Below are 12,723 nucleotides of genomic sequence, written 5' to 3'. Positions count from 1 at the left end.
GCTACCCCGGTGCTGATCCGGCGGATGAGGCCTGTGGCCCTACTCAGGCCAGTTTCTGCTTCCCTAACTAATGCAGTGTCCTTATTTGCTGTTTTAAAAGCGCACGGGAAACAAAGCAAACTTTAAAAAAAAAAAAAAAAAACTAAAGAAGCTAATCTACGTTATAAACACAAGAAAACACTTTTACTGCTGGTAACTTCCTTAAAGGAATGATGCCTTGTGTTCTGTGCATGCAGGTTAGCCTGAAAAGGTCAGTTAAAGGGATGTAGGCTGTGCTCAACACAGAGGAAAGAGTGGAGCGTTTGACAGCTGAAGTGAAGACACAGGCCTGAGTCCTGCCCTGGGTCCCATCCTCAGGGTCCCTAAGACCTGGCAAGATGAAACCAAGTGAGGCACTATAGCTCTTGGGGCTATATGAGACCTTGGCTCAAAAAAGAAAGAGGAGTGAGGGACAAGGGGTGGAGCAGCTGTACTGTGGGTGAGGGGGTCACCCACAGCTCCAAGCCCTCGCTTTCCTCACTTACGAGGCAAGCCATTGGGGCCATCCTGAGTTCAAGGCTGGGGCCAACACCCCTTCTGCATAGGACTTAGGTGAGACTACTCACTCAGAAAGGTCAGAAGCCATCATCAGGGCCTAGGAGCCAGCCCTCTGGGCCCCCCTCCTAAAGGGAAGAGGAATCAGGCTTAGAAGAAGCAATTGTCCAGGGGAAGATTGCCTGTTTCCACATAAAAGGAAAAAGGCTCAGATCAGATCCTCCACTAACAGAGTCCTCAAATACAGATTTTCTCAGCACCTAGAGGCCTCACTTCAGTTCAAAGGATGTGAGCAGCGCACCCTGAAGGCTGGGCAGAGATCGGAGAGAGAGACGCTCACAGGCTGGACAGGGCATGTGAGCAACAACCAGGACCCTCACAAATAGCACTAAAACACACTTCTGCCTAGTTACACATCTGAGGGGCTGGTCTGGAGCAAAAGGCCGGGCTCTATGTGCACACACTCCTGCCGGTTTGGCTTGGCAAAGACACTGGGGTGGGCTGGGGTGGGGTTCCAGTAGGGGGAGCAGTCTGCTTTGAACCACTACAGTAAAGGCCAGTAGGACAGCAGCCAGCTGCTTCTTACAGTGACTACTAGAAAGAGCCTCCGCAGACAAGGAAAGGGGAACAGTGGGCTCTGATGTCACCCCACTTCCTCCCACCCCAGCAGACACTCAAAGGGACACCATGACCTGGGCCTGTTGGAATGCTAGGCCAGAGGGGGTGGAGGAAGGGCAGAGAGCAGAGACCCCAACTGCTTGGCCAGTGGGGTTCAATCCGAAAACATTCATTGCTTGTAAAACAAGAAGCTCCCATGGGATGAAATGACCACACTGTTCCCCAAATGCCACTGCCAGAATGGGGCTACAACCCCTGAGAGTGACTGTCCCTCAGCAGGAAAGGGGCAGAGAGACAGGGGAAAGCAACTATAGTCACGGAAGGGCCTGAGGATTACCAAACTCAACTATTCAGAGCCTTGCACAAGAGCTTCCTGCACCAAGAAGACTCTAAAGCACACACTAGCAGCAGAACTCCCCTGTCAGAGCCTCTGCCCTTCCAGCCTTCCAGCCATCCACCCCGACTTTGATCTCTAAACACACTGAGTGTTTCAACTCCCCGGGCTCTCTGTGCGCTTCATGCATTGTGCTCTCGCCTTACTAACCCGCTCACACACACATACCCGCTCCCACACATCCTTCCACCTCGGCTGAAGTGGAGTCAGAAAACTCAAGTCCTTCACACAAAAACGCACTTTGTCCCCAGTGGCTACCCTCACACTTGGCAGCAACTGGCTAGGTTTAATTTGTTCCAAGTCCTTTTCTGCAGAGAGACTACAAAGTCCGGGAAGACAGGGACTGGGAGTGTTCACCAGTCCCCTAACTTAAGAGCCCTCTGACTCCTGATACTACGCTAGCCACAGTTTCCAATTCCATTCACTTCCCCCAGGGCACTTCAATCTCAAGGTTCCAACACCCCTGTGGCTTCTCTACTCCAGTCCCAGAACAACCACTCCCCCTTCAAAACTGCTCAGAGGCTGCAAAAGGCTGCCTCGGAAATCTTCTTGCCAATGTCCCTCGGTGACAAGCTCTCTGTCCTTTGCCGAGTGGAGGACAGCAAACTTCTGAGCCGTACACTCTGAGCACCCTCGCTGGCTCTGTCGCCAGGGAGAAGCCAGGACGAGGCACTAAGCTGGCACCTCATTGCCCAGATAATAATATGAAGTCTTGGGAGAGTAATGGAAATCAGCTTATAGAACCTGGCACTCTGCGACAATCTCCCTGAGAGTGATGCGACTCTGCGCCTGATACCTGGGTGCCAGCACTCCTGAGCTCTAACTCAAACTACCACAGCCAAACCACCAAAGAGCATCACTATAGAAAACCGAGGGGTTACACCACTCGGTGCTGATATGGTTAGCTGGCCTTACTGCAATTAAACTGTTCACTTGAAGAACACATGTAATTTTATATGTGGTCCCCAATGTTATTACGGTTTTAAACCTTAACACTACCAAACTGTAAATGCTAGGAACTTAAAAACACAACAGTTCAAAGTTTCACTTAAAACTGCGCTGATTAAAAGTAGAAAATGTTAGGGTTAACTTAGAAATTACGCTTCTCTCAGCTGCCTACAGGAAGAGCTTCTGTTTTCTGGGCTGTCTTCGGGTTGGTTGTTTTCCTTTTCCTTTCTAGGGGATGTGTCCAGTTGAGAGGCAGCAATGGTAGTTTCCACATCTGCAGCCTCCCACTACTCGCTACCCAGCACCAGAAAGGGCCTGCTGCATTGTGGATGTCACAACTGGCTTCTCTGTAGAAAACAAGCTGTCCCCAACCCCCATAAAAGCACACCGCACCACAGATACATTCTGCCTGTTTGTTTCTTAGCCAGCACAGAACAGCTCTCCACGGCCCCTGTGAGGCCTGAAGTGTTTGGTAACTGAACTACATCCTTACCTCCCAAAGCCACAGACAGGGACAACGCATGTACTCGAGCTTGCTTTCCAAGCGGCCACCTGCCCCTCACTGCAATGCTGAGGAGTTTCTTCTGGTCTACTGGGAGTCCTGAACCTACAAGATGCAGGAGAGAGGTTCCTCCCTCGTCTCAAGCTTCTGCTCGCTCTCTTATTGCACAACAGCGACCCTTAAAAGCCTGAAGAATCCTCCGCCATGCACTTAGCCCTATCCTGGGTGGGAGCTGTCCATGTGGAAGCCTGAGGGAGCAGGATTCTCAGTTCAGTCAGGTTAGTCGCCAGCCGCTGGCTCTCAGCACAGCTCAGGAGATGGGACCGAGGAAGACAGAAGCTAGGCAAGAAACCTCGATGAGAACTTACATTTAACAGTTATTCCAGATGCTTTTGTTAGCTAAGATTCTCAAAACCTCCAGGATTTAATGTTTAGAATAACTCATCCAAAATACTGTAATTATGCTAATTAAAGTAATCAATAACCTAAAGGAAAGAAAAACAACTCAACAAAAGCTCCATGAATCCACTTCATATTAAGAGTTGTCAGATCTCACAAGTGAACTAAATGCAAACGTGGTGTATGGCTGCTGCGAAACAAGCCTCCCAGAACACAACAGCACAAAACATACACCTCACGCACACACACACACACACACACAGAGTTCTCTCACCTGGAAAGAAGACAGTAGAAAGAGCTCTCATGCTGCTCTGGGTAATGTCAATGGCAGCTCAATAGGCCCAAGGAGCTCTGATGATCTCACTCATCGGTCCATAACCTGAGCTTAGCGGCCATGACAGACAGGGTCCTGCAAGCCTTTCCCTCCTCCCTTGTAAATCTCTCTCACACCAGCACCACTCTCTCCAGGGAAGTGGTCAAACTCCCTGACATGGCAGCCCCCCTCTAAGGGAACACTCTGGTGTAAAACTGTATTTCCATGAAATTCACCTTGAAATACTAACTCCCAGAAGGTGCCAGGGTGTAACTGCATTTGAAGATGGGCTTTAAAAGAGGTAATTAAAGGTAAACGGGCTGATGCAAGAAGGCCCCATCCAAGAGACAGGTGGGCAAGGCGGAAGAGCCAAAGAACATGTGAGAAGGTGGTTAAGTGTCTGCCAAAGAGTGGGGGCCTTAGAAGAACCTGCCACCCTGGTCCTTAAGTTCAGAACTACAAAGATGTAAGTTTCTGTTGCCATCTTGTCTATAGTGGGTTTTGGCCCCCGTGGTGGGCAGAGGCTACAGTAGCCACTAAGGCAATGCACTGAAGTTTGGCATCCTTCCCTCCACCACAGTGACCAAAGCAAACCCTGCAACCAGCAGGTCTGAAAGGGAGGGTTCACCACCCAGTAAGGCCAGGACACCCCGGCAGGGAAGGGGAGCTCTGGCTGTCTGAACAGAGCGTGAGGTGATGTCAAAGACCCGACATCCCTCCAGCCGCAAGACCAACCGGGGAAGTGGTCCCAGCGCCACCTCAGAGTCAGTACAATGCTTTCTCTGAGAGGCTTTAAGATGAGGCACTGAAGTCACCAAGTGAAAACAGGTACAGCATGGGAAGCATCCTGAGATGGAGGGGAATGGTCTACAAGACATTTCTGAGCGAAAACAAATCCCTGTGTCTGCAGTACTCCTGAAGAAAGGACCTCTCCTTGAGGCAATCCGTCAGTCCAGTCTCCCAGGAAAACCTCATTACACAGAGCACGAGGTGTTGTGGTGACAACTCATATTCCACAGTCTTAAGAACACGATGAAGTCTAGGGAGGGATATGGAGGGAGAGGCAAGAATGGGGAGGGGTGGGAAAGAAGAAAAAAGGAAGGGCAGAGGATAAGAATCCTCTGGGGAGCTTGCTAGGATGGTTAACAGCCTGTTCTCCTACCAAAGACCCAGAAACTGAACGCAACGACTGCCTGCTGTGGTTGGATTCTGTTGAGCCACTCCTAATTAGAATGGAAGCAGAAAGCTTTTAGTAATGACTTCTTATCCTACAAACAGATTTCACACACACTGAAACAGCGAGGAACCAAGTCGGTGAAGCGGCTCAGCGACTAGCCTTCTGTGGATGGCTGAAAAGAAGCCCCAGCCAAGACTTAGCCCTTAGACTGAAATGACCCTGATGCCTATGTATTAGAAGCTATGCAAGTGGCTTGTACACCCCATCATGGACATGCACTGATGACCACAGCCCTTCCATGCTACTATGGCACTGCAGTGCAGCTCAGAGCAGCTGACAAAAGTCGGAACAGAAGGCCTGCTTCCCTGTGAGGCAGAACTTGGTGCAGGTGACCGCATTGACTGGCAGGTAACTCATGAAAAGAAAAACAAATCAGAGTTGGAACTAAAACAGCTGGCAGCGTCTGTAAAGTAGCACCTCCAGGAGAGACTCCACGACTATCCACTGTGCCCCCCAAAGACGTGCCCGGCACTCCTCAACTAGGGAGCTCACGGGTCCCTGCCCATCCATCAAAGTACATGAAGGGAAGACAACGCGGTTTCAATGAATGCTGGTGGAATCTAAGTCCCACGCTGGACATACTGGGTACGCGCATGCCTCTCCTTGACTCTTCAGACTGACTCATGCTTACAGTGAGGGTCCGTCTTGGTGTCTGTCCCTCTGTCTTCCCTTTGGGAAACTGCTCTGCCTCCTTAATTGACAGAATACCTGAATATCTTTGGCTGTAACACCAGAATGTGTATTAACAAGGAAAACAACTCAACAGTAGGTGCCCTGAGGAGAAGCCAGTTCTCTCAGCGGCTTTTCTCTATCTGAAGGGGTCTCACTTCTCCCTAGTACCCACCCAGCGACCTGACCTCTCCTCGTGCACACCCAATCACTCTCTGAAGTTCTGCCTTTTGTCCCGCCTGCTTGCTTGCCATCTCTGTCCCTCAAAGTGAGCATGAGGTAGACAGACAGAGCAGGTGCTTGTCTGTGACAGTGGTCCAGGGTAGTCAATGAGCAACCTGACCTGTGATACCAGGCGAGGGCTAAAACTGGGTCCCAGTGACAGGAAGCAGGGTCTGGAAAGCCAGATCATAGACCTCTGTCTTTGCCTTGGTGGACTCTACCTCAGTTTCCTCCCCCATCACCATGGTGCCCTCTCTGTAGAAGGCTCTGTCCAAAGCCCTTTCTATTCTGACCCTGCAGTTGTCTCAAACTCTCCCACAATGCCCCTGGTGGCCGGTGTCTATCTCACCTCCCACCTCACTGTCCAATCACTCTCTTGAAGGAGCTAAGCACTGTGCTCTCCCCTCCTGCCTCCTCTGGGCCACCTCTTCCCAGTCTCATGGAGGACAGAGGGTCTGCTAAATGATAGCATGCATCACAGCCTTTTGCTCTTCCCGATCATGCGGGAAGCTTTGTAGCACCAACGAAGTCCACCTTGTGTGTCTGAGAACCAAGCGTGGCATCTAACGGTATGTGGGGGGACAAATAATGAGCTACACCTCAACGATAGCTGGTCACTACAGGGGCGTGACAAGGGTATTTAGCCATTCACCCAGGCAGGAATCCTGCCCGTCTTATTTTCTAGCTGCATCCCCAGGCTCTGGAAGGGTAGACACCCAATAAATATTTGTTGAAGGAATAAATTCCTGGCTTGCCTGATGTGACTCCACCCCTTCATTCCCACTTGAGGAAACACATCACAATGTGGGGGTGGGGTGGGGTGGGGTGGGGTGGGGTGGGGTGGGGTGGGGTGAAAACATGGCAGTATTAAAGTAACATCGCCGAGTCATTTGCAAGATCCGCCCTTGACTGCTTGTCATAAATCACAAGGCCCATGCCTCCGGGCTCATCATCACACACGAGGAGGCTGAGAGTGTGGCTCAGAATGGCCAAGTGGGAGAAAACTAAGAAACGTGAAGCATGGTCTGCGTTTGTCAACTTGTTTTCCAAAAGATGAAGACGACAATTAACAACTCTGTGAGTCAATCACTACATCTTCATTTTCCTTTCACAAAACACCTTCGGAGAACCCTTTAATTAAATCATGGACATTAACAACTCTTTTTCCTGGATATTTCTCTCCCATGCCAATGAGGCCAATGTGTTGCTGTTATGTTCCTTTAAAAGCCAACCTACAATCCCACTCAAGGAGGCCACTGCCCCTGTACCCGTGTCACTAGGGTGATGGGATCGGTCTCCCAATGGTGGACCGAATGCCATGTCGTATTTTGTTTCATTTTGTCTGTGTTTTATCTTTTGGATAAATACGTATGGAAAGGTCACTAGATGCTGAATCAATCTGGTCTTACTCTGTTTATAAAAACCATCTTGAAATGATTATTGCATGAGGAAATATGCCCCAAATGAAAAGTCCTAATAAAGTTTTCAGTCTTGGCACATAAAAGGAACAGATCTAAGAAAGCCAGATTGGCAAGCCCACAGTCAGACAGACAGCCACACACACCAAACAAGGCTAAAGTTAGTAAAGGACAACATAGCAACCCCAAGCCAGTAACATTATGGCCCATAATAGCCTCAGAATGAGGCACCCATCCACAGGCAGACTGGCCACAGCACTCCCATTACCCCACATGCTGAGCGGCAGCGAAGATTCTGTCTGCTTATTTCTAAACATTCAAAGATCTTTTAGTCTACAGAATACAATGTTTGACATCTTTAGGGTCAAATAAGAGTTTAAAAAGTAAGAAGTGTACAGTAGGAGAAAGGCCATCAAGGCAGGTCCAAAGACCACAACACGGAAAGACGTGGATAAAAGCCGCTTTAAAAACCGTAACGTCTGAGTCCATAGCATGGTCAAGCAATCTAGCCCTCTGTCTCATCTGACAGAGCAACTGCCAATCCAGGGGAAGAGCAGGCACCTGCTGGATGTACTGCCACAGTGGAGGAGAAGCCTCAACTGTAAGGAGCTCTTTAACCTTTTTTGTGCCAAGCATCCTGTAGTGATCTAGTTACTCCCACTGAGTCCTGCTCAGAGAGACAGAAAGGTTTTCAATGCATAGTTGCCAATGAAATCAGTTACTTTGTTAACAAAATAGCTTTACTCTGGAACATCGCCAGCACTTCTAACAGTCTGTTTAAGTGCTGGTGGTGGAAAACAGGACCTTGCACTCGCTGGGCAGTGGCTTTACCACAACCTATATCCTCAGTCCACACCTGTACTATGTATGTATCAGAGCAGGGTCTCATTCAGCACAAGCTGACCTCAAGCTTATGACGTCATTATGTAGCTGAGGATGGCCACAGACTCCCCAGGGTTTCCTGTGTGCACCACTATGTTCTGCTTACACCTCTATTTCTGTATTAAGACATTAAGTAACAAATAGGCAACAGGTCTCTGTGTTGCCTATTCTGAGTGAAACAGTAGATTTCTGTACTGTAAACCCTGTAACAAACAGGGTTTTCCCCCCATCCAACTCTGTGGATTCCCTGAACTCTACAGCCCCCAGATGAAGAGCCTGTGAGTGAAAGTGTTGCAAGCCTGTTCTGTGTCACATCAAATCAGAGCCGAGGCCCTGCAGAATGCATTACCCACTCAACACAGAGTCGAGGGAAACCAAGGGAGTACGCAAGGTAGTTTTTCCCTCCAAAAACCAGGGTGGGCCATTAGTTGGCAAAGAGCAGCATGCTTCAAAATGAATGAATTCAGAAGGGAGCTCTGAGGCCCAGCAGCACAGCTGGAGTCAGCCTCCAGCAGAAAGCCATGAAACTGACCTAACCCAGGACGAACACAGAAGTCAAGGAGCTCTGGTTTCTTTGTGAAGGGCTAAATAATATATCTCTTAGACCCCCACCCCTCCTGAGCTCCACTACCAGACTAAGCCCCTTTCTGCTATTTGTCTCAGTCTGCTTAACTTCAAAACATGATTTCTTCCCTAAAAATGTAATTACACATATTTACTTTGGGGAGGGAGGAGCCAGAGGCCAGCATAAGACGCTTTCCTCTGCCACTCTTCACTTTTAATTTTTGGATTGCTCACCGAATTTGGAGCTGGCCACTTGGACTAGACTGGCCAGCCTGGGAGCCCCCGGGATCCACATGTCTCTGCCTCCCCAGCGCTGTGGTTACAGATGCGATCGCATACCTTTTACACAGGTCCACATGCTGGTACAGCAAGCAAGCACTTATTCATTGAACTACCTCCCCCGCCCCAGCCCGGTGTTGATTGCTTTTCTGCTATTATGACCATGGATGGATGTGTGCTCATGGGAGTTCTAGCACCATCACTTTAAGACTCATGAAAATCAACAAATATCAAGCTATCTAGAATTGGTTAACTGTGTGTGTTCCACATTTGAGCAAATGAACAGAACAACAGAACAGACCCCCAGAGAGGCTCCTTGGAGACTATTTTGATATTGCTGAAGAAACAGAGAGGATCACAGAGCCAGTGGGTCAGGAAAAAAGAAAAAATAATAAAAACAACAACAAAAAAAAATCACGAGACTTTAATCAGGGCTCTACTACCTTGAATGGCTTTTAAATCCCAAACCACTCCCCCAACTTTAAAGTGATAGCCAAATTAATACTTCTCAGCTAAAAAAGCGAACAAGCCAATCATTTCTCCATCTTCAATTAAGCAGTGGACACAACAAGGACTTGGGACTATGACACAGTAACTGGTTAGAATTAACAAATAATTTAAACTCCACTAACTGGACAGAAAACGACAACCCCACTACAATCCCACATGGCATTCTCTCCTCCTGTGCAACCTATGACAAGAATCACCCATGCTTAGATCATCGAGGCCTGAATCAACTTTACAGCTTGCTTTCCAAACTGCCTAAGTGACATTTTACCATGTGATTCAGAACACAGAAGAAAGGACAATCACTCAGCAGTTAAATAAAGTCGCTGTACTTTCCAAGGAAACAAAATAAATACTTTAACAACATCAGAGGCCGTGAGCAGCTTTAGCCTCAAGAATAATTTCATCAAGAAAATTTCCTAGACAGACTCTGCTCACCAATATTGATGTCCCAAAGGACCAGGAATGCACAGTAATGGCACTTTTTTTTTTCATTTAAATGCACTTGCTATTTTAAAGGGGACAACATGCTCTCAAGTCCAGTGGGCAGAACTGTGTAAGAGTTAGTGAAAATCTAACTAGTTCACTACTTTCCAGGTACTCTTTAGTGTGCTCAATGTTGCAAGAGTCAGAAATCTGAAAGAAAGAGGGGGAGGGGCAGCAGCCATAATTCAGGCGTACACAAAACCATCTGCTACTCCCATTTTTCTTCCTTAAAGGCCTTCCTTAAGCTGGCAAGAAGCAACATCTCCCCCCCAAAACCCCCACCACGCAGGGCTCCACTGTTAACCAACTTCAGTTGAAGAAGTGACAACACCAGACATCATTCGCTACTTACTTACTCGAGTTTCTACTTAGGTCTTGTTCTCCAGTAAAATGGAAGTGTTCTGTCTGCTACTGGATGATACCCAATGTCCAAACAGTGTTGCCATGTGGTAGGTGCACAGGTAACCCGTCCTGCCTGCCTCCAGCTACTAGGTAAGAAACACTAAGCCATCGCGGTTCCAGGAAAAGCTTTAGTGAAGGACTGAGCAGGTGCTACAGGCAACGGTGGTTACAGAGACACTAAATTACAACTGTCCAGGGTGTAAATTCTTTTCCTGGCTTTGGAGTGTCCTAAACGTTTAGCTATGAACACAAACCTCTCCGGGTTTATTGCACACTGCTCCGAAACATCTCAACAGATTGCCTCAAAAGGAAATAGTGAAATGGCTCTGGCGTAAGTTAATCTTCCTTGTCAAATTCACAGTGTTAAGCATACTCTGAAGCCAGCCACATAAACAAAACCAAACTCCACAAAATTAGGCTGAGCTGAAGTTACGTAAGACAGACTAAACTGTGGCTTCCCCCCACCCACCCCCCATCCCCTCCTCTTCCCAGCGAACTCTGACATCTGTCTCTTAAGTGCATGCAATTCCCATGCAGGTGCGGAAGGCGCTCATCTGCTGAGCTTCCAAATAAGCAGTGATATTTCCAGTACTACCCCCCCCCCCCACACACACACACACACACAGAGAAAGGCTTGCAACAAACTGAATGCTAGGAAACTTTAGATGAGTCTTTAAAAAAATAATAATAATAAGTCGGCACTTACTTCAAGGTAGTAATCAAAACACGTTTCTCAAAGTTCCCAGAGTCTCTGCTTAGGGGTGAGGAGGGGAGCTTCCTCGTGCGCCTCTAAGCCCACCCATCAACACCCGCGTGGGTCTGAATACAGATCTTTCAACAGAGGACAAAAGCGCGGGTTCCCTGGAGCGGCACATCCAAAGGGAAACCAATCCTTCCCCTGCAGCACTAAACCCAAGTTGCTCCAGCTCCGAGAGTTTCCTGCACTTTCCACCTCCCCCCACCCACACCCTTTTCATTGCCCACTTTACCCTGCTAATCCTGCGAAGCCTCCCTCCTGGTTTATTAAGGGTAAACAATAGAAAATGTCACTCGGAAACTCAGGAAGTAGATGAAGTCTCTAATTGCTGTCGTTTTAACGATTGTATATAATTACTATCTTCAAAATGTGATTTTCACCAGCGGAGTGGGAGCCGAGGCGGGCAGGGTGGCGAGCTCCCCGCCGCTGGCAGGGCATCGGCAAGGCCGGGGCCCGAGGGGTGCAGGAGCCCGAGGGGTAAGGAGATCAAGGGGTGCGGAGACTCGAGAATGGAAACCCGGGAGATCCCGGAACCGTTGTTGAGAGGACCCGGGAAAACCAGGACCCGGTCCAGGCCCTCGGCCGAGCTCACTCCCGGCGCAAAGAAGCGGAGGCCAACCCGCGGCCCGGGTCACAGACTGGAACAATGCGTAACCCCCGCGGACTGGGCTCTGGGCTCGGAGACAGGGCTCCGCGTTCGCGGTCGTCGGGAACGAGAAGTCCCCAGCAGCCACTGGCTCCGGGCTTCACCGAGCGACCCCGCGTGGTGCAGGAGCGCCCTCCGGGCCGCGGCAACGAGCACCCCGGGGACCCGGGCCCTCAGGAGCGCATCCCTCTCCCTCCGCGACGCCCCGCCGCCCGCGTCCCCAACTCACCCCAGGACCACCAGCTCCCCGTATTTCACCGGCTCCTTGTTGGGGGCGCTGGGTTCCTCCTGGCCCGGGGAAAACATGGAGCCGCGCTCGGCCGCCGCCGCTGCCGCCTCCGCCGCGATCCCCGCCGAGTCCGCGCCGCCACTACACTCCCATCCCGAAAACGGGGTGAGCGCGCCGGGGAACGGCACGGCGGCGAACGGGGCGCTGGGCGGCCAGTCCCGCGGCTGCTCCGTCCTGGCTGTGCGCGTCGCCCGCCGGCTTCCCCGGAGCTAATCTGTACGTTGGCCGCTACGAGCGGGACCCAGCACGGAATGCGAGCGGCGACCGGAGCCCCGCGGGAGGAGGAGCGCGCGCCGCCGGGGGGCTGAGCGGGCCGGGCAGGTGGGACGGCCGCGCCGCCGCCCGCGCCTCCGCGCTCCCGCGGCCCCCGCCCGCCCGCCCGCCCGCCAGCCCCCGCGGCCCGCGAGCGCCCCGTGTTATGTAAACATAGAGTAAAGGGGAAGGCAAGCCCTTAAAGGGGCAGCTCTGTTTTTCTCCTCTCTTCCTCCGAAAAGTTGGAGCGCGGGGGTCTTCGTCCTCAGCCCGGGACTCCCAGCCCCGCCTGCGTAAAAGCCAAGCATATTGCTTCCACACACACCTCCGAGCTCACCATGCTGAGCACACTGATCTGGGGGTGTCTGCTTTCAAAGCCAAGCCCTTGAGAGGGGGGCTTGAAAA

The 12,723-nt window shown here is 50.5% G+C and overlaps 1 protein-coding gene across 1 annotated transcript in view; it reads right to left on the bottom strand.

The window, feature by feature from the left end:
* The window catches only part of Peli2 (pellino E3 ubiquitin protein ligase family member 2), a 140,895-nt gene extending 128,498 nt beyond the window's left edge, over positions 1-12,397 (bottom strand). Inside the window, exon 1 of the mRNA XM_021181894.2 lies at positions 12,007-12,397. Coding sequence (XP_021037553.1) covers positions 12,007-12,083 — 77 coding nt within the window. The 5' untranslated portion in view covers positions 12,084-12,397. The remainder of the gene's footprint in view (positions 1-12,006) is intronic.
* Between the last annotated feature and the right edge of the window lie 326 nt (positions 12,398-12,723).

The sequence above is a fragment of the Mus caroli genome, chromosome 14 (assembly GCF_900094665.2).
Source record: "Mus caroli chromosome 14, CAROLI_EIJ_v1.1, whole genome shotgun sequence".
In the NCBI taxonomy this organism is placed as follows: Eukaryota; Metazoa; Chordata; class Mammalia; order Rodentia; family Muridae; genus Mus; species Mus caroli.
This window is presented reverse-complemented; position numbering and strand designations above follow the sequence as displayed.